This window comes from Ranitomeya imitator, chromosome 10 (genome assembly GCF_032444005.1).
Source record: "Ranitomeya imitator isolate aRanImi1 chromosome 10, aRanImi1.pri, whole genome shotgun sequence".
NCBI lineage: Eukaryota > Metazoa > Chordata > Amphibia > Anura > Dendrobatidae > Ranitomeya > Ranitomeya imitator.
This window is the reverse complement of record NC_091291.1, coordinates 131,307,562-131,335,504: the sequence shown is the minus strand read 5'-3', so window position 1 is coordinate 131,335,504 and position 27,943 is coordinate 131,307,562. Positions and strand designations below refer to the sequence as shown.

The window sequence follows — 27,943 nt, the reverse complement described above, 5'->3', positions numbered from 1 at the left end:
GGGTTTCACTTGATTTTCCACGGTTGGACAGTACATGAGTATGCGAGTTAGAGTTATTTGTACCCCATCCATGGTCCCCCTAATTATTTTATTCTGGCTAGATAACACCTTTAGGTTTTTGGACGCGGCATATGAAAACACTACATGCAACGTGCAATCGTTTCAATCTCAGTGTTTATTGACTGCTATTTGTATTTCTTTTACATTTACATCTATTCACATATATATTTCTAGAAATTATGATACAAGTTTGCGTTTCACTATCTGTCTTCACTCTTTAACCATAAATCTTACATTCTAATCTTAGTTTTCTGGATCCCCTTGGGTGATGAAGTCTCGGATCTTGTCTCGAACGTCTTTCTCCAAGTACTCCATCTGATCCTGCATGCTCACTGTGTATTCTCCAAGTTTCTTCTTCATGTCTTTCACTCTCTTTATTAGAGCCTTGTTGAGGGCATCTGCAAAGGGCGTTATCGTCTCCCTAAACTCTCCAATCTTGTGGTCCATCTGCTGGTTCATCTGCGTGAGATATGTCTCCATCGTCTGTTTGGCATTTGATGTATTACTATTTAACTTGGTTCTTAGCTCATTGGCATAGGGGTAAAGTTGGTCTCGTAGTTTCCCAGTAAAGTCCAAGACTTTGCTCTCCATCTGCTCAGCATTTTTCTTCATCTGAAAGTCTATGTTCTCGATCTGTTTGTGAAGCTCATCCTTCACGTCTTCTGCGTAGGGTATGAGGCTTTTATACAACTCTTCCATTTGCTCATCAATATTACTTTTTATGTGATTGTTGATGAGTTTGAGCTGTTTCTCCAGCTGCTCCATGTTGCCATCTATTACACTTTTCAGTTCCTGGGAGTATGGGACCACTGACGCCTGCCAATGGTCAGCATTGTCTTTGATGGTCATCTCTAGGTTCTTCCATATAGATTTCAGCTGCTCACTGAGAACCTGGGTGCTTTCATCTAATTGGGCTTGAAACGCCTTGGCATGTGGAGCCAATTTGACCTGGAGCTCCTCTGCATTCCTGTTCACCTGTTTTTGCACCTCATCCGTATATGGAGACAACTTGACCGCCAACTTCTCCATCTCTTGTCTAACCTGTTCTCTCAGGGTTTGAGAGTCTTTCATCAGTTGTTCATGGATTTGCTTGGCCAAAGGAACCAGCTGACCCACAAATTCATCATCCAAATTGTTTACACTCTTCAGGTTTTCTTCAATGAGAGCACTGTGGAAGAAAAGAATCAATCAGGATAACTCCAGAAACCATCATATTGGTGAAGGTGGAGGCCCCTATACGCATTATAGTGTCAGCGTCAATATTGTGATGTTTGGCCATATAGTAGGGACCTAAGGCTCTAAAGGGTACACAATCCCACTCGGTTCCTTTAAGTTCTGGAGAGGACATAAACTAATTGCAACCTGAGCAATCACATATGGTCCTTGCTTGTAAGGGGGCCCATTTTTACCAGAGAAGAAAAATTAAACTCAATGTCTACTATATTGCACATTCGGAATTATGGTAATGATTTCCATCTATTGCTCACAGTTTTTGGGGGTGCAACACTAGCATTTCATGCTCATCAAATGAGAGTATTTGGAAAGCAATGGGCCAACATGTTGCCCCTGCACAGGGGTTTTGCATCCACCCCAGATTATGATATGTAATTGTCCTTTGACGTTGACATTCCATCATTAAGATAGTAACTTTGATCTCCTAAGTTGCATCTAACGATGGAGAACATGGTCAAGTTACAAAACCCAAGCTGACTCAACCTTGACGTCGGCCAACAAAAATCCAAATCTACTGGATTTCAACACGACCTGATTCACTATCTTTAGCTGTAAGTTGTCGACCAATGTTGTATTATTTTACGGTCAAAGTCGCTGTGCAGCCCCTATCGAATGCGACATCTTAGGGGAAACTGTGACTGATACACTTTTGTAAGATGTGCTCATGGCTGGTGCACTGCATCGGGGGCATCTGCGGTTGGCTTGTACTTTGTTTTGAGGACATCTGCGGCCTGAATATTTTTATGAAAAGCTCAATATTATAGGAATCTCAGGAATTCACAATGTTATTCATAGCTTTATAAAATAAAGACATTTTAGCTGCTCCTCCGAGCGCCCGTTTTTCCAGCGTTGCTGCTAATGTGGTCTCCAACTGATGACTAACTGTCCATTCAGTCTGATTGTCAAGGCTGGGTTCACATAGCATTTTTTCCTACTGTATGTTGAGTGGCCTTGTTGGCGGCTTATGTCCGAACCCCCCACCCTGCAAAATGGGACTCGCGGACAAAGCTATTAACTATAATGATGCAGACGGAGTCACCGTATGCTCGGTCAGGCATCAGTTTTGTCCGTATATGCCTATTGGAGGCAGGCATAAAAAACATAGAATCCCGTTTTAGGGGGTTTGGACATAAGCCCCAATTGGGCCAATCAATGTAGGAAAAAATGCTATATGAACCTATCGTAAGGTGTCTGATTGGCTGCAGGGTTAGGTGAATGATGGACGGGACATCACCCCACCTGAAGTAATGATGTCTGGTCAATCTGTCACATTATTCTGCAGTCAATCCATTACCCCAGGTGGCTGAATAGACCAGATATCATCAGCTCTGGTGCTGCGGGGGTGCAGAGGGGTGCGCAACACTTCTTTACTACTTATAATTCATTCTTCTTTTATACTTTTTCTCTCCAGTTTGGAGTTTGGAGGATAAAATTAATACAACCATTACGAGGCAACCACATTATGTGTTTATATCCAACTCCTACGCCAAAAAAAAGAAATAACTTCTATATCACAAAAGTCCATCTATCCCTAGTCTATGATGCATGAATTATTTGTCTTAGGGGGGGTTCTGTCTTTTAATGTCCACTTACTTAAGCTGTTTACTGAAGTCCGATTGTTGAACCTTTTCTGTAGTACCACCGGCAAGCCGTGAGAGGTAATTCCAGAAAAATTCACTTATCTGGTCACTGGGGACCTTAGCTTGATATCCTAAAAAAGAAAAGAACACATAAAAACCCCAAATAAATGTATGAACCTGCCAAATGGACACATAATGTGATGCAATTTTGCTTAGTTGGTTTTGGACAATGCCAAAGTATCGGTCAGAAACTAATCGTGCAAGAGGAAGTGTTGGAAGACCACTGATTAGATGATTTAACCAATAAATGCTTTGACATTGATGACTAATGGTCTGAATAGGTCATCAATGTCCACAGCACTTTACAATTGAGAGGGGTCTTGGACAGACAAGTTCAGACATTACCAAGTATTTTAAAAAATTCTACAAATTAAACAAGAGTGAGGGTCCTGAGAAATGGTCCAGCCAGACAGAGGTATTTAAGTAAAGATGCATGAGCCGGTCACAAGCCAGTAATTGTATAAGTCCAGATGCAAAGTGTTACTGATGGCAAAGAAGGTGAGGAAACAGATGTTAGGAGAAACCAGATTATGAGGAACATATGAACAGTTAGATTAGTAACGTCATTGGACAGTCTGGAGAAATGTGTTTTTAGGGAACTGTGGATGCTGGGAATTAACCAGACTGTCCAGGGTAAAGTATTCCAGAGACCTGGCGCAGCACAAGAAAGGACTTGGAGACAGAAGTGGGAGGTTCGGATTGTGGATGGTTTTAGTCCTAGATAATTTTCAAAATGAATAGCACAGGTAGGATGGTAGTCGGAGATGACTGAAGACACATATAGTGGTGAAGAACTGTGTATAGTATGGGTAGGGTAGTAGACAGAGATGAGGGTGAACATTTAGGGAAGAGCACTGGGGAGAGCATGGGAACGGTGGTAGACATAGATGAGGATGAGATGTAGGGTGGTGCAGAACTGTGTAGAGTATGGGTAGAGTAGTAGACAGGGAGGAAATTTAGGGAAGGGCACTGTGGAAAACATGGGAATGGTGGTAGACATAGATCAGGATGAGGTGTAGGATTGTGCAGAACTGTGTAGAGTATGGGTAGAGTAGTAGACAGAGAAGGAGGAAATTTAGGGAAGGGCACTGTGGAGGGCATGGGAATGGTGGTAGACATAGATCAGGATGAGATGTAGGGTGGTGCAGAACTGTGTAGAGTATGAGTAGAGTAGTAGACAGAGAAGGAGGAAATTTAGGGAAGGGCACTGTGGAGGGCATGGGAATGGTGGTAGACATAGATCAGGATGAGATGTAGGGTGGTGCAGAACTGTGTAGAGTATGAGTAGAGTAGTAGACAGAGAGGGAGGAAATTTAAGGAAAAGCACTGTGGACAGCATGGGTATGGTGGTAGACCGAGATGAGGATGAGATGTATGGTGATCTAGAACTGTGGAGAAACTAGTGGGTGAGAGAGATAAGTTTATATTGTACTCTGCAGCAGATGGTTAACCAGTGCAATGACTGGCACATGGTGGAGGCATCGGTGTAGCGGTTGGACAGAAATACGATCTTGGTTGCTACATTCTGAATAAATTGGACAGGGGAGAATTTAGTAAGGGGAAGACCCATTAGTAGAGCGTTACAGTAGTCTAGACGAGAATGAATCAGAGCAACGGTAAGAGTTTTTGTAGTTTCAAAGGAAAGGAAACAATGGTTCTGAAGATATGTTTGAGGAGGAGGTGACACAAGCAAGCGAATGGGCGGATGTATATAATCCCAAAACATCGTGCTTGCTGTTTAGGAGTTATGGTCGCAACACACAGAAATGTAAATATCAGATATAGGTAGGTTTGTAGAGGGAGGGAATACAAGGAGTTCAATTGTGATTTAGCACTGCAACATTACAATCTTAAAGGGTTAATCCAGTCTACAAAAATGATCACTTATTTACTGAATAACTGATAATTGTTAGCTTGGTGTGTAGGTTGCAGGTACCCCCACTGATCACCAGGACAGATGTATGTACCCTGATGTATCCTAGTCCTCTCTTGGCCTCAACACTGTGGCCCAAAGGAGTTGGATGGAGAGACTAGGTAACATTCGCCATGACATTCCAGCCATTACCTTTGTGATTGACATGGCACCACCAGTAAATATACTGACCTGTTATGCTCATGGCTAGTACAAGCACTGACACTTTAGCCAACATTTTTTGAGTCACAGGATGGGTCAACGGAAGTTCTAAAAAATTCCAATGACTTAAGACTGCAGAAAAAAAAAAAGTAATCATGTTAGACTTTCTCAAAAGACTCAGCCCTAATTAAGACTCATTCCTCATCACTGAAAAATAAAAAATTTAAAAAACAAGTGCGATCCATAAGTATTGTCATTATCATCTGGTGATTGTTAGATGATTATTAGATTTATTAATTATAGCTAAACATTAATTTAATCTATAAGTTCTCGACGGTGTTACTCCTGGAGAGAAGATTGCTCCTTACCTGCCCTTTGGTGTTTCTGGGTCAGTATTGAAGTTGATGGCTGCCGGTTCTTTTTATGAGTTCCTCTGTGACTCTGGCTATGCTCCAGGTCAGCTTTGTGGGCAGGTCGGATTTACAATGTGGAATCATTGATGTGTTCCTCTTTTCAGAGCGATGTTGGAGGTTTGAAGAGCTTTGTGAGTTCTTGTGTCTGAGTCATAATCACGAAGGAGGAGAAGACCTCCGAGTGGTTTTATTCGCTAGCTGCAGCTGACATCGAAATAACAACCGGACCCCATCACAAATGCTTGTGGTGATGGAGAGACGGGTTATTGCAGGTCGTAGCTGGGAATATACACAATGGCAGGCTTAGAGGGTACAATGGGGAGTCCAAAGAGCTCTTCTATTATTTGTCTGATTTGCATTTGTTAGCCATGGGAAAGTGCTTAGTGGGTCAAGATTACTATAATGTTATTTCCTTTTGGTAAAAACATTGTGGAAACTAGAACAAGGAGTATCGAGCCATTGAGCTGGACGACGGGAGGCATTAACATACCACGCACTCCATTTTTTCCCATTACAATGTCATCTATTCAGCAATCTTCAGGATATCTACCTATAATAGGGGTTGGATACTTATCTAGTAGTACATGCTAGGGTTGAGCGACTTTTACTTTTTTAGGGTCGAGTCGGGTTTCGCGAAACCCGACTATCTCTAAAGTCGAGTGAAATCGGCCGATTATGGCGAAAAGTCGGGGATTGACCGAAACACGAAACCCAATGCAAAGTCAATGGGATTTTTTTTTTTTTTATTTATTTATTTATTTTCTCTCTCTCTCTCTCTCTCTCTCTCTCTCTCTCCCCTCCGTTCCTGAACAGAAAAGCTGGTGTTACACATTGCAAATCGCTACAGCACACAAGCGACAATATCACGATAGGCGTCCACGCCCCTAAGACCTATGTCATCACTCTGCCCACGCTCCTTCATTGGCTGAAAAAATGGCGCCAAGCGCGTCATACTAAACGCGACTTTGGCGCGAAAGTCGCGTACCGCATGGCCGACCCCACACAGGGATCGGGTCGGGTTTCATGAAACCCGACTTTGCCAAAAGTCGGCGACTTTTGAAAATGAACGATCCGTTTCGCTCAACCCTAGTACATGCCAATTTAAAAAAAAAAAAGAGATGAAATCTTCAGGGTGCCATGCCATGCGAAAGCCACAAACTGATATGGGACTTACCGTACGTCTTGTGGTTTTGGGGTAGTCGTCTCTATGTGTTGCGGATATGTGCTTGATATTTACTCTATACATGAAGCCATTGAATAATATACTGTAACATAATGGGGAGACATGGGGTCAGTGGCTGCTCTCGTCCGCAGGCCCGGATGTCTTTAGAAAGACCGCGTCCGCATGAACCAGGGCTCATCCCACTGATTGCCTGCTCTCCTATCCCATCGGGAGAACACTATGCAGACAACACAGGGTGAGGGTAAAACAGTGTGCCAATACTTTATTGAACCACCAACAGACAATAACAATAGGATTTTCTGGATTTTATTTATCCTCTCTATTTATGTATAGTGCCGTCCTTTATTATATAGCGCCCTGTTATGTGGAGCGCCGTCCATTATTACACAGTATCATCTCTTGTCATCTACAGCACCGTCCCTTACATTGAGTATTCTCATTATTTTTGTTGTCCACAGCGCCCTTTCTTTACTGCATAGGCCCCTCTCCTGTAAAATGTAAAATGACTGCTGATGGAGCAGCATCTGACCGGAAGACCAGGGCATCATCCGCATCCATCACAAAAGAAGTTTCCCATGCTCCGTCAGCCATCATTTCAGTTTATATCTGACAAGCGTGGACGATATGTAATAAAGAACAGGGAGGTATAAATAACAAAAATAACGAGAATCTGATATGTAAGGGACAGTGCTGTACATAACAAGAGGGAACTATGTGATAAGGGACGGCGCTATACATAAAGAGAGGGTACTGTGTAATAATGGACGGCAATATATATAATGATAGGAGTAAAAAAAAATATGTACAGTATATCTGTAGCTTGGTTGCCATAATAGGAGGGGGGGGGCCTGATACATTTCTTGCACAGGGGCCTCAAGCTGTCTGTGTCCACCCCTGGGTCAATACTATATAACTTCTGAAAAGCCCCTTTAAGGCATTTTGGCATATTCACAATCACAGGATGCCTTTATAAAAAATTCATAATAGGTATAAAATCCCTTAATCCTAACTTTAATATTTGATAAAACATGTACAGTATCAGAAAAGAAGTCTAGTCGTGCACCATATTGATGAACTCGGTGCCAATTTTTGCACGTTATCTTCACATACAATGGTCAATAATTTGGAGAATTGGTTGAATTTATAGATTATTTGCAACATTTTCTATTGTAAAAAAAACATTTGATGCCAGGTCAGATTAGGTGTACATTGACTAGAGATGTAGACTTGTGTAGAGGGTCACAAGCAAAGTATCAAAACTTTTGGAACTCGGATCCCTGATATCTTCTAACGTAAGCAACCAGGACACAAGACGTATTGTTGCGTTTAATTTTATTCAACAGAATGCGAATAGCACAAAGATAAGGCAATGATGGAAAGATTATGTAAACATCGCAATATTGGAATACTGCACTGGCACAGGTGACAGAAGGGATCTTTGATGTTCAGATTAGCTACAGGTAGATTACCGGATCTGAGCTATTACTATGGAGGTAAACTGAAAGGACTGGAAACAACAAAGAAAAGTCAGAGATGGTTCTAAGCTCGGGAGAGGCTTGGGCTTGTAACGGAGTAAGCCATGTAGACAGAAAATACAACCTCTAGCAATGTGGTAGTGGAAGAGCACCGTTATTAATTGTAATGTTGAGTGGTATCATAGCTGATGACTTTGTTCTTCAATCTTCGGGTAATTCAGTTTTCGGTGGAAATGCCCTTATTGATGAAATCTTGGATCTTGTCTCGGACATCTTTCTGCAGATACTCCACTTGATCCTGAACGCTTACAGTATATTCTCCCAACTTCTTCTTCATGTCTTCGACTCTCTGTACCAGATCCTTGTTGAGGGCATCTGCATATGGGGTCATTGTGTCTTTGAACTCTACGATCTTCTGGTCCATCTTCTGGTTCATCTCGGTAAGGTAGGGCTCCAATGTCTGCTTGACGTTTGTCATATCTCCATCCAGCTTGGTTCTCAGCTCATTGGCATAGGGGTAGAGTTGCTCTTTCAGTTGTCCAGTGAACTCAAGCATTTTGCTTTCCATCTGCTCGACGTTCTTCTTCATCTGGAAGTCCATGTTCTTGATCTGGTTGCGCAGTTCTTCCTGTACATCCTCTGCGTAGGGTTTTAGGTTTTTATATAGCTCTTGGAGTTGTTGATCAACGTTATCTTTGACTTTATCGGTGATGGGAATTAGTTGCTTTCTGAGCTGTTCTACATTGTCGTCTATGGTAGCCTTGAGTTCTTGGGAATATGGGGTCAATGATGACTGCACCTGGTCTGTGTTTTCTCTGATCTTGGTTTCTAGGTCCTTTGTTACAGTCTTCAGCTGCTCAATGAGTGTCTCTGTGTTTTTGTCCAGCTGGGCTCTAATCTCTTCCGCGTAAGGTGCAAGTTTAACCCGAAGCTCCTCAGTATTCTCAGTCAGCTGCTTCTGCACCTCTTCGGTATAAGGAATCAGCTTGTCCTTCAATTTCTCCAGCTCCTGTCTAATTTCTTCCTTCAGTTTTTCAGGGTCTTGAGTTAGTTGGTCATGCATCTGCTTGACAAATGGTACAAGCTTTTGCTGCAGTTCTCCTGCGTAAAGGTTAATGCTCTTCAGGTTTTCGTCAATTAGACCACTGTGGAGAGCAAAAAATAATAATTATAGAACGACCTCTAAAATATAAAAAAAAAATTCTTGTTATGTGCATAAAAGTATTGTGGACACTTCTATGGTATTTTCATGGACTTTGCTTTGACAGAATTAGTAGAGCATCGCCCTTCACTCTCTGTGGCAGTCCCATAGGTATCAATGGACAAGTAGCCCACACGTGTGGACCAGTGGCAAACAATGTGTGGCCATCATTCTGGGCATCGGGGGAAGACCCAGCGGTCAGTGAATGGACCAGTGGCATGACCGTGTGGTCATCACTCTTGTCACTGAGGGAAGACCCAGCTGTCAGTGAATGGACCAGAGGCAAACAATGTGTGGCCATCACTGCGGCCATCGGGGGAAGATCCAGTGGTCAGTGAATGGAGCAGTGGCATGAACGTGTGGTCATCACTCTGGGCATCGAGGAGAGATCCAGAGGTCAGTGAATGGACCAGTGGCATGACCATGTGGTCATCACTCTTGGCACCGAGGGAAGACCCAGTGATCAGTGAATGGACCAGAGGCAAACAATGTGTTGCCATCACTGTGGCCATCGGGTGAAGATCCAGTGGTCAGTGAATGGAGCAGTGTCATGAACGTGTGGTCACCACTCTGGGCACCGAGGGAAGACCAAGCAGTCAGTGAATGGACCAGAGGCAAACAATGTGTTGCCATCACTGTGGCCATCGGGGGAAGATCCAGCGGTCAGTGAATGGAGCAGTGGCATGACCGTGTGGCCATCACTCTGGCCATCGGGGGTAGACCCAGCGATCATTGAATGGACCAGTGGCATGACCGTGTGGCCATCACTCTGGCCATTGGGGGTAGACCCAGCGGTCATTGAATGGAACAGTGGCATGAACGTGTGGCCATCACTTTGGTCATCGGGGGTAGACCCAGCGGTCATTGAATCGACCAGTGGCATGAACGTGTGGCCATCACTCTGGGCATCGGGGGAAGACCCAGTAGTCAGTGGACCAGTGGCAAGCAAAGTGTGACCATCAGTTTGGGCATTGGGGGAAGAACAAGAGGTCAGATACATAGTGTTCAGCAAGTTTTTACCTATTCTTAAGATATGTGATACCTTTTTAGAATGGGAATAACCCATTAAGCAGACAAATTACAAGAAACTTGAAAACTCTTCACACCACAAAAACACATAAAATTAACAACCCATTCAATTAACGGGGTTGTCCAATATCTATTATTAATGTCTAACATCCACAGACACGGACATTCTGCTGCAAGTTCTCCTGTAATAACACTTCAAAATGTAACTATTGTTTGAGGTGAACTTGCAATAGAATGTCAGTGTCTTCTTCTCGCTGCTCCTCAGCCCTCCATAGAACTTTATGAGCACCAACTGTCATTTCTTAGCTCAATAGTAGGAAAATCTGTATTCACTGAAGACAGATTTTAACCATGACATTTTTTAGAGTAAATAATAAGTCCAGGAGGAGAAAGAAACTGATTTCTCTGATTATATTTGTTATAAAATAGTTTTTTATATGTACTATTGATTTATGAAGTAAAAATTAAAATGTTACTTTTTAATAGTAGCACTTAAAAAAATGAAATTTGTGGATTCTGGAAATCCCATTTAAGAAATAAATTAAAATATGTTTTATAAAGCAAAACACGGTGAAAACAAAGAAGAAGAAAATGATGAAATAGTGGAGGAAAGAGCATGTAATAATGATGGACAATGTCAATGTGTAATGAAGGAAAGCGGGAGGCGGAGGAAGAGAACGGAAAAGAAGCAAAATAGCAATACAATAAATAGAAAAGCAATTAGATATTGAGAGTCACAGACAAACACAGAGGATTAACCTTCTGCTTTATGGTCAAGGTCCATCCAACATGTTGACTTTACAAGTCATTGTGATTCCAGGGCTGCAAGGAAGGAGCTCAGGATGGGGGGCAATATACAAGGAAGGAGCTCAGGATGGGGGGCATTATACAAGGAAGGAGCTCAGGATAGGGGGCATTATATAAGGAAGGAGCTCAGGATGGGGGACATTATACAAGGAAGAGCTCAGGATGGGGGGGGGCAATATACAAGGAAGGAGCCCAGGATGGGGGGCAATATACAAGGAAGAGCTCAGGATGGGGGACATTATACAAGGAAGAGCTCAGGATGGGGGGGGGGGCAATATACAAGGAAGGAGCTCAGGATGGGGGGCAATATACAAGGAAGGAGCTCAGGATGGGGGACATTATATAAGGAAGGAGCTCAGGATGGGGGACATTATATAAGGAAGGAGCTCAGGATGGGGGGCAATATACAAGGAAGGAGCTCAGGATGGGGGACATTATACAAGAAAGGAGCTCAGGATGGGGGGCAATATACAAGGAAGGAGCCCAGGATGGGGGACAATATACAAGGAAGGAGCTCAGGATGGGGGACATTATACAAGGAAGGAGTCCAGGATGGGGGACATTATATAAGGAAGGAGCCCAGGATGGAGGACATTATACAAGGAAGAAGCCCAAGATGGGGGACATTATACAAGGAAGGAGCCCAGGATGGGGGACATTATACAAGGATGAAGCCCAGGATGGGGACATTATACAAGGAAGGAGTCCAGGATGGGGGGCAATATACAAAGAAGGAGCCCAAGATGGGGGGCAATATACAAGGAAGGAGCTCAGGATGGAGAGCAATATACAAGGAAGGAGCTCAGGATGGGGGGACATTATACAAGGAAGGAGCTCAGGATGGGGGGCAATATACAAGGAAGGCGCTCAGGATGGGGGACATTATACAAGGAAGAGCTCAGGATGGGGGACAATATACAAGGAAGGAGCCCAGGATGGGGACATTATACAAGGAAGGAGTCCAGGATGGGGGGCAATATACAAGGAAGGAGCCCAAGATGGAGGACATTATATAAGGAAGGAGTCAATGATGAGGGGCAAAATACAAGGAAGGAGTCCAGGATGGGGGACATTATACAAGGAAGGAGCCCAGGATGGGGGGCAATATACAAGCAAGGAGTCCAGGATCGGGCAATATATAAGGAAGGCGCCCAAGATGGGGATATTATACAAGGAAGGAGCCAATGATGGGGTACATTATACATGGAAGGAGTCCAGGATGGGGCAATAAACAAGGAAGGAGCCCAAGATGGGGGACATTATATAAGGAAGGAGTCCATGATGAGGGGCAAAATACAAGGAAGGCGTCCAGTAAGGGGGACATTATACAAGGAAGGGGTCCAGGATGGGGGACATTATACAAGGAAGGAGCCCAGGAAGCGAGACATTATACAAGGAAGGAGCCCAAGATGGGGGACATTATATAAGGAAGGAGTCCATGATGAGGGGCAAAATACAAGGATGGAGCCCAGGATGGGGACATTATACAAGGAAGGAGCCCAGGATGGGGGACATTATACAAGGAAGAAGCCCAGGATGGGGCACATTATACAAGGAAGGAGCCCAAGATGGGGGACATTATACAAGGAAGAAGCCCAAGGTGGGGGACATTATACAAGGAAGGAGCCCAGGATGGAGGACATTATACAAGGAAGAAGCCCAAGATGGGGGACATTATACAAGGAAGGAGCACAGGGTGGGGGACATTGTATAAGGAAGGAGCCCGGGATGAGGGACATTATACAAGGAAGGAGTCCAGGATGGGGGACATTATATAAGGAAGGAGCCCAGGATGGGGCACATTATACAAGGAAGGAGCCCAAGATGGGGGACATTATACAAGGAAGAAGCCCAAGGTGGGGGACATTATACAAGGAAGGAGCCCAGGATGGAGGACATTATACAAGGAAGAAGCCCAAGATGGGGGACATTATACAAGGAAGGAGCCCAGGGTGGGGGACATTATACAAGGAAGGAGCCCATGATGAGGGAGATTATACAAGGAAGGAGTCCAGGATGGGGGACATTATACAAGGAAGGGAGCCCAGGATTGGGGACATTATACAAGAAAGGAGCCCAGGATGGGGGACATTGTATAAGGAAGGAGCCCAGGATAGGGGACATTATATAAGGAAGGAGCCCATGATGAGGGAGATTATACAAGGAAGGAGCCCAGGATGGGGGACATTATACAAGGAAGGAGCCCAGGATAGGGGACATTATACAAGGAAGGAGCCCAGGATGGGGGACATTATGCAAGGAAGGAGTCCAGGATGGGGGACATTATATAAGGAAGGAGCCCAGGATGGAGGACATTATACAAGGAAGAAGCCCAAGATGGGGGACATTATACAAGGAAGGAGCCCAGGATGGGGGACATTATACAAGGATGAAGCTCAGGATGAGGGACATTATACAAGGAAGGAGTCCAGGATGGGGGACATTGTATAAGGAAGGAGCCCGGGATGGGGGACATTATACAAGGAAGGAGTCCAGGATGGGGGACATTATATAAGGAAGGAGCCCAGGATGGGGCACATTATACAAGGAAGGAGCCCAGGATGGGGGACATTATACAAGGAAGAAGCCCAAGGTGGGGGACATTATACAAGGAAGGAGCCCAGGATGGAGGACATTATACAAGGAAGAAGCCCAAGATGGGGGACATTATACAAGGAAGGAGCCCAGGGTGGGGGACATTATACAAGGAAGGAGCCCATGATGAGGGAGATTATACAAGGAAGGAGTCCAGGATGGGGGACATTATACAAGGAAGGGAGCCCAGGATTGGGGACATTATACAAGGAAGGAGCCCAGGATGGGGGACATTGTATAAGGAAGGAGCCCAGGATGTCGGACATTATACAAGGAAGGAGTCCATGATGAGGGGCAAAATACAAGGAAGGCGTCCAGTAAGGGGGACATTATACAAGGAAGGGGTCCAGGATGGGGGACATTATACAAGGAAGGAGCCCAGGAAGCGAGACATTATACAAGGAAGGAGCCCAAGATGGGGGACATTATATAAGGAAGGAGTCAATGATGAGGGGCAAAATACAAGGATGGAGCCCAGGATGGGGACATTATACAAGGAAGGAGCCCAGGATGGGGGACATTATACAAGGAAGAAGCCCAGGATGGGGGACATTATACAAGGAAGGAGTCCAGGATGGGGGACATTATATAAGGAAGGAGCCCAGGATGGGGCACATTATACAAGGAAGGAGCCCAGGATGGGGGACATTATACAAGGAAGAAGCCCAAGGTGGGGGACATTATACAAGGAAGGAGCCCAGGATGGAGGACATTATACAAGGAAGAAGCCCAAGATGGGGGACATTATACAAGGAAGGAGCCCAGGGTGGGGGACATTATACAAGGAAGGAGCCCATGATGAGGGAGATTATACAAGGAAGGAGTCCAGGATGGGGGACATTATACAAGGAAGGGAGCCCAGGATTGGGGACATTATACAAGAAAGGAGCCCAGGATGGGGGACATTGTATAAGGAAGGAGCCCAGGATGGGGGACATTATACAAAGATGAAGCCCAGGATGAGGGACATTATACAAGGAAGGAGTCCAGGATGGGGGACATTGTATAAGGAAGGAGCCCGGGATGGGGGACATTATACAAGGAAGGAGTCCAGGATGGGGGACATTATATAAGGAAGGAGCCCAGGATGGGGCACATTATACAAGGAAGGAGCCCAGGATGGGGGACATTATACAAGGAAGAAGCCCAAGGTGGGGGACATTATACAAGGAAGGAGCCCAGGATGGAGGACATTATACAAGGAAGAAGCCCAAGATGGGGGACATTATACAAGGAAGGAGCCCAGGGTGGGGGACATTATACAAGGAAGGAGCCCATGATGAGGGAGATTATACAAGGAAGGAGTCCAGGATGGGGGACATTATACAAGGAAGGGAGCCCAGGATTGGGGACATTATACAAGGAAGGAGCCCAGGATGGGGGACATTGTATAAGGAAGGAGGCCAGGATGGGGGACATTATATAAGGAAGGAGCCCATGATGAGGGAGATTATACAAGGAAGGAGCCCAGGATGGGGGACATTATACAAGGAAGGAGCCCAGGATTGGGGACATTATACAAGGAAGGAGCCCAGGATGGGGGACATTATGCAAGGAAGGAGTCCGGGATGGGGGACATTATATAAGGAAGGAGCCCAGGATGGAGGACATTATACAAGGAAGAAGCCCAGGATTGGGGACATTATACAAGGAAGGAGCCCAGGATGGGGGACATTATGCAAGGAAGGAGTTCAGGATGGGGGACATTATATAAGGAAGGAGCCCAGGATGGGGGACATTATACAAGGAAGGAGCACAGGATGGGGGACATTATACAAGGATGAAGCCCAGGATGAGGGACATTATACAAGGAAGGAGCCCAGGATGAGGGGTCATTATTACTGGAAGAAGCCCAGGATGGGAGACATTATTACAGAAAGAGGCCCAGGATGGCTCAGTCTATGGTGACGGCCGTCCGCGCATATTTTGGACACCTACTTTAGCTGTTTGCTGATGTCGGATTGCTGTATCTGCTCCACTTTGTCTTTGGTGTTGCTGGACAGCTGGGTGAAGTAATCCCAGAAGGCATCGCTTATCTGGTCAGTGCTGATCTCGGCTTGAGATCCTAGGACAGAAGAACAGATATTAGAACGTCGCAGTCTATTCATCATTCAAATAGAATAATATTGTATAGAGAGTGACCCTCACTTTCATTTTTGCCATACATAAATAATACACAAGACAATAAGCAATTTTGTAATATATCTTAGTAGAAAAATCTGCTTCTTTCTCCTCCTGGACTGATCTTTCGCGCTCAAAATTCTCAATTCACAGGTAAAATTGGAATACAAAAATTCCCCTTACTGAGATAGGAGATGACAGTTGGTGCTTATAAAGTTCTATGGAGAAGTGTAATTGTCATTTCAGTAGAATATCTGGGTCGGCCTCTATCTCCGCCTTCGCCATAGAATTTTAAAAGCACCAACCGTCATCACTGTAATGGGAACATCTGTCTTCCTTGAATACTGATTTTGTAGATTTTACCCCTGAATTGAGAGTGAAAGCTCAGTCTGGGAGGAGAAAGAAGCAGATTCCTCTGATAAGATATAATACAAAATTGATTATTTTCATCTCTACTATTGACATGAGAAATCTTAAAACCCTGCTGTTGTCTTCGGTCAAAAACGACCGACCTTGAACTTCAATATTCTTTAAAATATTCAAGATGCGGCTCTGAAACCCGTGGCCGACCGACCCATCCTCATTTAAGTCAATCAACCACAAGTTTCAGAACCGCATCTTGAACACCCCAAAAAATACCAAAGTTCAAAATCGGTCTCCCCAGACCGAGGACAACAGCCGGGTTAATGATTGTTGATAGGTTATAATTCAGGAGTAGTATTTGGTGGAGTTCAGGGTCTAGAGACCCCTGGAAACCAAGAGAAAGAAAGAAGGGATGAGCTTATATTCAAGTGAGAACAAAGTGGCATATGGAGCCATAAACTTTTTATTAAAGAGGTTCACCAGGCTTAAGATGGTTCATCAATATCAGATCAGCCCCATGCCCCCCATTGAACAGCTGTTTTCAGCTCCACATAGCAGTGATTGGAGTCAGAGCTCTCCAGCTCCACTCACTGAGTGGTGGCCATTCCTGGTTACTGCAGCTCGGCTCCTCTAAACTTCAATAGGAGCTGAGCTGGATCAGTCATCATTATAGTAAGACTGGAAAATCCTTTTAGGCCTATGGTCCTCTCTGCTCGCTCTTGAGAATAAGATGAGCACCTCTGCCCCCTGAAATAAGTGAAGGGTGGTGGTCTCCTGATGTAAGTACCAATCAATCAACTGTACTAAAAAGGGGCTACAACATATTTGAAAAGTTCTAGAAAGTTTAGATATCCTATTATTTATCATTTGAAAAAACCCACATATATCTGAAGTACGAATACATGGTATCGCTTGATGTATATCATGTTTATTCACCCATCAGTGTTTAGCTATGGGGGTTGCAGAGGTCACAACCCAGGGTTTGGTGACTTTAGATGCTTAAATGCCCCTCTACCACATAAGAAGGCAATATTGTGGCACACGGTTCCTGGGATTTCCTCTTAGATTTTGGTTCTGGAACCCCAAGCTCAGATACTATTCACCTAGACATTTACTGACCTGTGATTGCGCACACAACTAGCGCCAGACCTAGGACTTTCAGCAGCATGGTGGTTCTCTGGATAGGTCAACCTTGTCCCAATGATGAAAATCTGCAAGAAATGAAAAAAAAAAAGTTTCAAAAGTAAAGAAATGGAAGGGAAATCATAAAACTGAGGATGGTTTCTGTGCTTGTAAGAAGTGGTAGTTCGCCAAGAACCTAGGATCTTCTACAAGTTCTGCATGTCTCCTTCTTCAGGATGGATGGATGAGATTGCTCCTTACCTGATCCCTTGGTGTTTGGATCTGAGGATGAAGTTGTGCCACTGCCGGCCCTTTATATTAGAGCATCCCTACTTTGGCTGATTTCCAAGGCAGCTTCATGGACTTTAGACCAGATGTGGAGTTCATGACGTGTCTCTGTTTTGAAAGCGATGCTGGAAGTCTGAAAAGCTCGATGAGCAATGATGTGAGTCACAGTCGTAATCGTGATGAAATAGAAGAGTGCTGAGCTCGTGATCTTAACCCAAAAGTGCAGACCATCACTAAAGGTTGTGATCTTTCAATTTCGCGGTCATTGAAGGTCAACTTTGGGTTTTAAGTAAAATGAGGCGCTGAAATAATGTAACCCGTGAGTCAAAGGAAGATCATTTCAGGACTGGTTGGTGCCATTGTCTATGTCCTTTGCTCTCAAAAGGTTTGTGCAACAGCTGATTTGCTGACTCCAGAAGCCAACTTTGCAAAAAAAATTGTTAGAAAGGTCTATTTGATGTGATGTCCTCCATTGTATGAGAAGACCAAGGAGATATTTTTTAAGATTGAGAACTCAAGAAGCAAATTGAAATACAATACATGGGTTTTCTGATTCTGGAAAATCTCTGACCCATGGATATGGTTGGTTCTAAGAAAACAAACCAGGCTTTACTCGCCCTTTCCTGGTCCAGCACTGAATAAAGCAAGAAAAAAGGCTAAAAAGGAGCATTTCTGAGGAGGGAGCAGGGGAAGAAAAACAACAAAACACACACTAAATAGGTATCTTGAATGTGTACAACTTTTGTTAGAGCTCAATCAGCCTGCTGCTACCAGGTCTGGACATCCTAATCAGGTGCCAAAAAAGGAACGCCAGCCGAAGAGCACAGTGAGTCCACACGGGGAAATGGGGAGTTGAAGGATTGAAGCTCCACTTACTTCCAAGGAGGGGAGAAAGAGTCCTATCCCTATCCTATAGAAATCTTTTCTCCCCTTGATATCTGCGATCTGATGTTTTATTCCAGAGAAATCCATACTTTTTTACTCTTTGCCACGACAGCACCCCACTGGAGAGAGGGATCCGCCCCGCAGGAACAGGAAACCTACAGAAAAATAAAAGGGGCCGGTCCGCCTCTCCTCCTATCGTCAACTTCTGACCTAGACTTCTGCAGGACTGTCCTCAGCACGGTGGTCCCCCCCAGGTGATGGTCTTTGAAAGATCTCCAGTGGGGTGCTGTCGTGGCGAAGAGTAAAAAGCCGGATTACTCACCGGTAATGCTCTTTTAGTGAGTCCACGACAGCACCCTCTTACATCCCTCCCTAGATTAATATAGTGTATGCTACTGAGTAAAATTCTTTTAATCATACATAAGCAAATAAGTTTGAAAATGGAATAAATGATATTTGCCTAATACTGGCGGTCCTCCGGGTACTCTGAAATTAAAACTGAGGAGGAGAGGCGGACCGCCCCCTTTTATTTTTCTGTAGGTTTCCTGTTCCTGCGGGGCGGATCCCTCTCTCCAGTGGGGTGCTGTCGTGGACTCACTAAAAGAGCATTACCGGTGAGTAATCTGGCTTTTTCTTAATATATAAAGGAGCTGTTAGGATCTATAGGCCAGACAGAGATCTCCCCGAGAACCTCCAGAGCTTATTGTAAATGAAGAGCGGGCATCACCAGTATAGGACATGTAGAGGGGGCGAGCAGACTTGTCAGTCATTACATAAAAGAAGCAGCAGCCGACAGCACATCAGACGATTTTTGGAGGCACGCTCAAAGTCCACAGACCCAACCGGACAAAAACTCACAATAGAAAAAAGAGCAGCATCTAATCCAGGTGAAGTAAAATGAAGAAACACTTTATTCTGCCATCATACAATGTTTCAGCCAGTATTGGTACTTGACAAAGACCAAAACTGGTCGAATCGTTGCATGATGGCAGAATAAAGTGTTTCTTCATTTAACTTCACCTGGATTGGATGCTGCTCTTTTTTCTATTGCCAGTCATTACATGTGTCGCACTGGTGACAACCCCTTTCCTTTAAAATAAGCTTTGGAGGCAGATTCTTAGAGAGATCTATGTCACGCCCATAGATCTTAACAGCTCATTTACATATTAAGAAAAATGTAGATTTCTGTGGAATAAGACATCGGATTGCAGATATCAAGGTATTATTTTACTCAACTTCCTATGATCTGCATGCCCATATACAGGAACGGGGTCACCACTCGGCACACCTGGGTAAGTGTCGGGGCCTTGAGCAAGCCGGGGGTCCACTCCATGTGGAGGACATCGGCACACTATGGGGCCCATGAGTTGGGGGAACCCAGTGCCCGCGAGTGGGCCCTTCACTTGCTTAGGTCCCCAGCACTTGCCATATTTACCTCTCCCTGTTCCTGTCTTTGCGTGTTCTGACTCTGTGATGTCTCAGGGCAGAGGACGCAATTTTATCACTACTATGCGCCTTCTGCTCCGAGCAGTCACAGTGCAGAGAGCCGGAAGACATCGACGCTGAGGAGTCCGGAGCAAAGCAGCGGCCAGCGAGGAGAGGTGAGTATATGGGGGTTTTTTTTATGTATGAAGCATTATATATGAGGCCCATTATTCTGTATGACGCATTATACGGTGCCATTACTGTATGTAACATTATATGAGGCACATTATTCTGTATGGAGCATTATATGGAGTCCATTATTCTGTATGGTCATTATAATGGATCATTATTCTGTATGGAGCAATATATGGGGGCCTTTATACTGTATGGAGCAATATATGGGGCCTTTATACTGTATGGAGCAATATATGGCGCCCATACTCTATGTAACATTATAGGAGGCCCATTATACTGTACTAGATTGTGGCCCGATTCTAACGCATCGGGAATTCTAGAATATGCATGTCCCCGTAGCATATGGACAATGATGATTCCAGAATTCATGGCAGACTGTGCCCGTCGCTGATTGGTCGAGCCAACCTTTATGACATCATCGTCGCCATGGCAACCATTATGACATCTACGTCGATACTGTGCCCATCGCTGAATCAGAAACGTGGGATTTCTACGTCCTTTATGACATCATCGTCGCTGTGCCCGTCGCTGATTGGTCGAGGCCTGGTGGCCTCGACCAATCAGAGATGCGGGATTTCCAGGACAGACAGACAGACAGAAAGACAGACAGACAGACGGAAAAACCCTTAGACAATTATATATATAGACTAGTTTGGGGCCCGATTCTAACGCATCGGGTATTCTAGAATATGCATGTCCCCGTAGTATATGGACAATGATGATTCCAGAATTCGCGGCAGACTGTGTCCGTCGCTGATTGGTCGAGGCAACCTTTTTGACATCATCGTCGCCATGGCAACCATTATGAGATCTACGTCGATACTGTGCCCGTCGCTGAATCAGAAACGTGAGATGTCTACGTCCTTTATGACATCATCGTCGCTGTGCCGGTTGCTGATTGGTTGAGGCCTGGCGGCCTCGACCAATCAGACGCGGGATTTCTACGTCCTTTATGACATCATCGTCGCTGTGCCCGTTGCTGATTGGTCGAGGCCTGGTGGCCTCGACCAATCAGAGAGCCGGGATTTCCAGGACAGACAGAAAGACAGACAGACAGACAGACAGACAGACGGAAAAACCCTTAGACAATTTCTAACGTGAGATGTCTACGTCCTTTATGACATCATCGTCGCTGTGCCCGTTGCTGATTGGTCGAGGCCTGGCGGCCTCGACCAATCAGACGCGGGATTTCTACGTCCTTTATGACATCATCGTCGCTGTGCCCGTTGCTGATTGGTCGAGGCCTGGCGGCCTCGACCAATCAGAGACGCGGGATTTCTACGTCGATGCTGTGCCGGTCTCTGATTGGTCGAGGCCTGGCGGCCTCGACCAATCAGAGAGCCGGGATTTCCAGGACAGACAGACAGACAGACAGACAGACGGAAAAACCCTTAGGCAATTATATATATAGACTAGTTTGGGGCCCGATTCTAACGCATCGGGTATTCTAGAATATGCATGTCCCCGTAGTATATGGACAATGATGATTCCAGAATTCGCGGCACACTGTGCCCGTCGCTGATTGGTCGAGGCAACCTTTATGACATCATCGTCGCCATGGCAACCATTATGACATCTACGTCGATACTGTGCCCGTCGCTGAATCAGAAACGTGAGATGTCTACGTCCTTTATGACATCATCGTCGCTGTGCCCGTTGCTGATTGGTCGAGGCCTGGCGGCCTCGACCAATCAGACGCGGGATTTCTACGTCCTTTATGACATCATCGTCGCTGTGCCCGTTGCTGATTGGTCGAGGCCTGGCGGCCTCGACCAATCAGAGACGCGGGATTTCTACGTCGATGCTGTGCCGGTCTCTGATTGGTCGAGGCCTGGCGGCCTCGACCAATCAGAGAGCCGGGATTTCCAGGACAGACAGACAGACAGACAGACAGACAGACAGACGGAAAAACCCTTAGGCAATTATATATATAGACTAGTTTGGGGCCCGATTCTAACGCATCGGGTATTCTAGAATATGCATGTCCCCGTAGTATATGGACAATGATGATTCCAGAATTCGCGGCAGACTGTGCCCGTCGCTGATTGGTCGAGGCAACCTTTATGACATCATCGTCGCCATGGCAACCATTATGACATCTATGTCAATACTGTGCCCGTCGCTGAATCAGAAACGTGAGATGTCTACGTCCTTTATGACATCATCGTCACTGTGCCCGTTGCTGATTGGTCGAGGCCTGGCGGCCTCAACCAATCAGCATCGTCGCTGTGCCCGACCAATCAGAGACGCGGGATTTCTACGTCGATACTGTGCCCGTTGGCGGCCTCGACCAATCAGAGACGCGGGATTTCCAGGACAGACAGACAGAAAGACAGACAGACAGAAAGACAGACAGACGGAAAAACCCTTAGACATTTATATATATAGATGGAGCAATATATGGGGACCGTTATACTGTATGGAGCATTATATGGTGCCCATATTATATGTAGTCCATTAGTCTGTATGGGGAATTATATGGAGTCTATTATTCTGTATGGAGCATTATAATGGATCATTATTTTGTATGGAGCAATATATGGGGACCATTACACTGTATGGATGGCTATGTAGTGCCAATAATACTGTATAGATGAGTATGTGGTACCAATAATACTGAATGGAGGACTATGTGATGCCCATATAACTGTATGGTGGACTATGTGATGCCCATAATACTGTATGGAGGACTATGTAATGCCCATAATACTGTATGGAGGACTGTGGCACCAATAATACTGAATGGAGGACTATGTGATGCCCATAATACTGTATTGAGGACTATGTAGTGCCCTTAATACTGTATGGAGAACTATGTGGTGCTCATAATACTGTATGGAGGACTATGTGGTGCTCATAATACTGTATGGAGGACTATGTGGTGCTCATAATACTGTATGGAGCACTATGTAGTGCCCTTAATACTGTATGGAGGACTATACCGTCCGGTTTCTGAGCTATTGGAGAATTTACAATAGATATCACTCACGTAATTTAAGGAGTGAAATCTTTGCCATTGTACTACACCTATATTTCTCTGCCGTATCGGTGCATCATTAATTGTGCTATGTGTTAAAGGGGCCACTGAGACTTTCACCAGGGCCCACGAAAACTTGGAGCCGGCCCTGTCCATACAGACGGTTCAGCAAGGGTGATCCTACAGACAGATTCCCTTTAATTAGTAGGATAGGTGCATAGTACTGGCCAGATATGCACAAGACCAGGAAAGTGGCCCATGGATGCCTCTTCCTAGCACCTTTCACTTCCCAATGCGTGAAATCCCAGCAGCCAATCTCACACTTACAATCTAGTAAACGGAAGCTGAATTCTGGTTATTTGGGGAAGCAAAGCTTATCTCAGGGATGGTTGCCCGTGGGATTTTGATGAACACATTGGCCACCATGTAATGCTGGATTTTCCCTGTTGTGACACTTGTTGTCTTGTTTCTTCTCCAGTCAGTGTTTTAGCACAAAATGACTGTACAAACGAAGCACTGGTACTCAGAGCTTAACTTCCCACCTTAATTGGCTCCTGAAAACCCAGAGCTGCCGATCAATTAAGAGGAAAACGGAGATAAAAATGGAAGCACGATGCTTATAATTCTCCAATCCATAGAAATCCAAATAGTTATTGACAGAGAGCGATATGAACACGCAGAGCAGGTTGTGCAGGTGGCTGTGTAGTAAGGTCTGTATGTAATATTGTCCACATGACAAGTGCAGCAAAAAATGATGTGTTGTCAATTGTGACTAGAATTGCTCTTTACCCTGCTCAGGTTCACTTCTTCCAACTAGTTGTACTTTTACCTGTAATCCTGTAGTCCTATCACCCCTCCCGCAAATATTATTGATTTGTATATTCATTGCCATCGTGAATACTTACACGTCACAAAAATAACTGCTAATGTTACGTTTGCGCACAACTCGGCAGCAGATCATCAGACCGTCTTATGTCTTTATATACTGTATCTGATCCTGTCTATATTCTTAGATAAACTGTGTATTTAGAGAGATTTTCCTTTTGGCGCAAGTTGTCCTTTTAAAAAAAAAAACATATATATATATATATATATATATATATATATATAGATATACTGCTCAAAAAATAAAGGGAACACTCAAATAACACCAACAATGGTGGTCTGGTTTTGGAATGATACTCAAAATCAAAGTGGAAAATCAAATTACAGGCTGATCCAACTTCAGTGGAAATGCCTCAAAACAAGGAAATGATGCTCAGTAGTGTGTGTGGCCTCCATGTTCCTGTATGATCTCCCTACAACGCCTGCGCATGCTCCTGATGAGGCAGCGGATGGTCTTCTGAGGGATCTCCTCCCAGACCTGGACTAAAGCATCCGCCAACTCCTGGACAGTCTGTGGTGCAACGTGACATTGGTGGATGGTGCGAGACATGATGTCCCAGATGTGTTCAATCAGATTCAGGTCTGGGGAACGGACGGGCCAGTCCATAGCTTCATTGCCTTCATCTTGCAGGAACTGCTGACACACTCCAGCCACATGAGGTCTGGCATTGTCCTGCATTAGGAGGAACCCAGGGCCAACCGCCCCAGCATATGGTGTCACAAGGGGTCTGAGGATCTCATCTCGGTACCTAATGGCAGTCAGGCTACCTCTGGCGAGCACATGGAGGGCTGTGCGGCCCTCCAAAGAAATGCCACCCCACACCATTACTGACCCACTGCCAAACTGGTCATGCTGAAGGATGTTGCAGGCAGCAGATCGCTCTCCACGGCGTCTCCAGACTCTGTCACGTCTGTCACATGTGCTGAGTGTGAACCTGCTTTCATCTGTGAAGAATACAAGGCGCCAGTGGCGAATTTGCCAAACCTGGTGTTCTGTGGACGTAGATCTGGGGATTTATTATGATGGAATATAGGCTGAACTGGATGGACAAATGTCTTTTTTCGGCCTTACTAACTATGTTACTATGTTACTATGTGGCAAATGCCAAGCGTCCTGCACAGTGTTGGGCTGTGAGCACAACCCCCATCTGTGGACGTCGGGCACTCAGACCATCCTCATGGAGTCGGTTTCTAACCATTTGTGCAGACACATGCACGTTTGTGGCCTGCTGGAGGTCATTTTGCAGGGCTCTGCCAGTGCTCCTCCTGTTCCTCCTTGCACAAAGGCTGAGGTAGCGCTCCTGCTGCTGAGTTGTTGTCCTCCTATGGCCCCCTCCACGTTTTCTGGTGTACTGGCCTGTCTCCTCGTAGCGCCTCCAGCCTCTGCACACTACGCTGACAGACACAGCAAACCTTCTTGCCACAGCTCGCATTGATGTGCCATCCTGGATGAGCTGCAGTACCTGAGCCACTTGTGTGAGTTGTAGAGTCCGTCTCATGCTACCACGAGTGTGAAAGCACAACCAACATTCAAAAGTGACCAAAACGTCAGCCAGAAAGCATTGGTACTGAGATGTGGTGAGTGGCCCCCACCTGCAGAACCACTCCTTTACTGATGGTGTCTGGATAATTGCCAATAATTTCCATCTGTTGTCTATTCCATTTGCACAACCGCATGTGAAATTGATAGTCAATCAGTGTTGCTTCCTAAGTGAACAGTTTGATTTCACAGGAGTTTGATTTACTTGGAGCTGGATTCTGTTGTTTAAGTGATCCCTTTAGTTTTTTGAGCAGAGTATATATATATATATATATATATATATATATATATATATATACTGTATACAGTTAGGTCCATATATATTTGGACAGAGACAACATTTTTCTAATTTTGGTTATAGACATTACCACAATGAATTTTAAACAAAACAATTCAGATGCAGTTGGAGCTCAGACTTTCAGCTTTCATTTGAGGGAATCCACATTAAAATTGAATGAAGGGTTTAGGAGTTTCAGCTCCTTAACATGTGGCACCCTGTTTTTAGAGGGACCAAAAGTAATTGGACAATTGACTCCAAGGCTATTTCATGGACAGGTGTGGGCAATCCCTTCGTTATGTCATTCTTAATTAAGCAGATAAAAGGCCTGGAGTTGATTTGAGGTGTGGTGCTGCATTTGGATGGTTTTGCTGTGAAGTAAACATGCGGTCACAGGAGCTCACCGTGCAGGTGACACAAGCCATCCTTAAGCTGCCAAAACAGAAAAAACCTGAGAAATTGCTACAATATTAGGAGTGGCAGAATCTACAGTTTGGTTCATCTTGAGAAAGAAAGAAAGCACTGGTGAACTCATCAATGCAGAAAGACCTGGGCGCCCACGGAAGACAACAGTGGTGGATGATCGCAGAATAATCTCCATGGTGAAGAGAAACCCCTTCACAACAGCCGACCAAGTGAACAACACTCTCCAGGAGGTCGGCGTATCAATATTCAAATCTACCATAAAGAGAAGACTGCATGAAAGTAACTACAGAGGGTTCACTGCACGGTGCAGCCACTCATAAGCATCAAGAAGAAAAAGGCTAAAAAACATCTAAAAAAGCCGCACAGTTCTGGAAGAACATTCTTTGGACAGATGAAACCAAGATCAACCTCTACCAGAATGATGGAAAGAGAAAAGTATGGGGAAGGCGCGGTACAGCTCATGATCCAAAGCATACCACATCATCTGTAAAACACGGCGGAGGCAGTGTGATGGCGCGGGCATGCATGGCTGCCAGTGGCACCGGGTCACTAGTGTTTATGGATGATGTGACACAGGACAGAAGCAGCCGAATGAATTCTGAGGTCTTCAGAGCCGCCATACTGTGTGCTCAGATCCGGCCAAAGGCAACCAAACTGATTGGTCGTCGTTTCATACTACAGATGGACAATGACCCAAAACATAAAGCCAAAGCAACCCAGGAGTTTATTAAAGCAAAGAAGTGGAATATTCTTGAACGGCCAAGTCAGTCACCTGATCTCAACCCAATTGAGCTGCATTTCACTTGTTAAAGACTAAACTTCAGACAGAAAGGCCCACAAACATACAGCACCTGAAAACCACCGCAGTGAAGGCCTGGCCGAGCATCAAAAAGGAGGAAACACAGCGTCTGGTGATGTCCATGAGCTCAAGACTTCAGGCAGTCATTGCCAACAAAGGGTTTTCAACCAAGTACTAAAAATGAACATTTTATTTCAAAATTATTGAATCTGTCCAATTACTTCTGGTCCCTTTAAAAACAGGGTGGCACATGTTAAGGAGCTGAAACTCCTAAACCTTTCATCCAATTTTAATGTGGACACCCTCAAATGAAAGCTGAAAGTCTGAACTTCAACTGCATCTGAATTGTTTTGTTTAAAATTCATTGTGGTAATGTCTATAACCAAAATTAGAAAAATGTTGTCTCTGTCCAAATATATATGGACCTAACTATATACATTAGATACATAGTCAGTATAAGACTTAGGTGTGGCCTAAGTTCAGTAAGTGCAATGTTTCTGTCACATTCCTCCCCGTGCTCGCTCCTCCTTCTGCTGCTGCTTCTGTCGCCAGATGGAGACACGCCTATACCGTGAGTGACATGAGGCAACAGTGCAACAACTCTGATTTCTGAGTCTTGTGGAAGAAATTTTGGGGATAAATCCTAAGTTCTCAATACCTCTCTCCTCTGAGCCTTAGTTAAGGCTCTCGTCATATATATTCCCAGATCCCTGTCTCCATTGCCAGTTATAAGATTTAACCTAACCTTGGTCTGCTCCCTACATTGCTCTTGCCTAACGAGTTGACTCCTGTTTTTGATCTCTACCCATATTTAGTCTATTCTTTTGCCTGATGATTCTGTTATGATCTTAGACCTGATGGTATTGACTCGGCTTCCTGCCAGCCTGCTCTATCAGCCAGCAGCCACTCCATGGACCCAACCAAGGAGCC

At 44.8% G+C, this 27,943-nt stretch overlaps 2 protein-coding genes across 2 annotated transcripts; both read right to left on the bottom strand.

The window, feature by feature from the left end:
* Positions 1-156: 156 nt before the first annotated feature.
* Positions 157-5,680, bottom strand: LOC138651531 (apolipoprotein A-IV-like). Its single transcript, XM_069741808.1, has 4 exons — positions 5,376-5,680; positions 5,038-5,139; positions 2,887-3,004; positions 157-1,228 (listed from the first exon to the last, which is right to left on the bottom strand). Exons 2-4 carry the CDS (start codon positions 5,081-5,083, stop codon positions 304-306), a joined length of 1,089 nt encoding a protein of 362 aa, XP_069597909.1. The 5' UTR covers positions 5,084-5,139; positions 5,376-5,680; the 3' UTR covers positions 157-303.
* Positions 5,681-7,918: 2,238 nt separating this feature from the next.
* On the bottom strand, positions 7,919-17,739 carry LOC138651530 (apolipoprotein A-IV-like). The gene is made up of 4 exons (XM_069741807.1): positions 17,578-17,739; positions 17,314-17,405; positions 15,649-15,775; positions 7,919-9,223 (listed from the first exon to the last, which is right to left on the bottom strand). Exons 2-4 carry the CDS (start codon positions 17,360-17,362, stop codon positions 8,296-8,298), a joined length of 1,104 nt encoding a protein of 367 aa, XP_069597908.1. The 5' UTR covers positions 17,363-17,405; positions 17,578-17,739; the 3' UTR covers positions 7,919-8,295.
* Between the last annotated feature and the right edge of the window lie 10,204 nt (positions 17,740-27,943).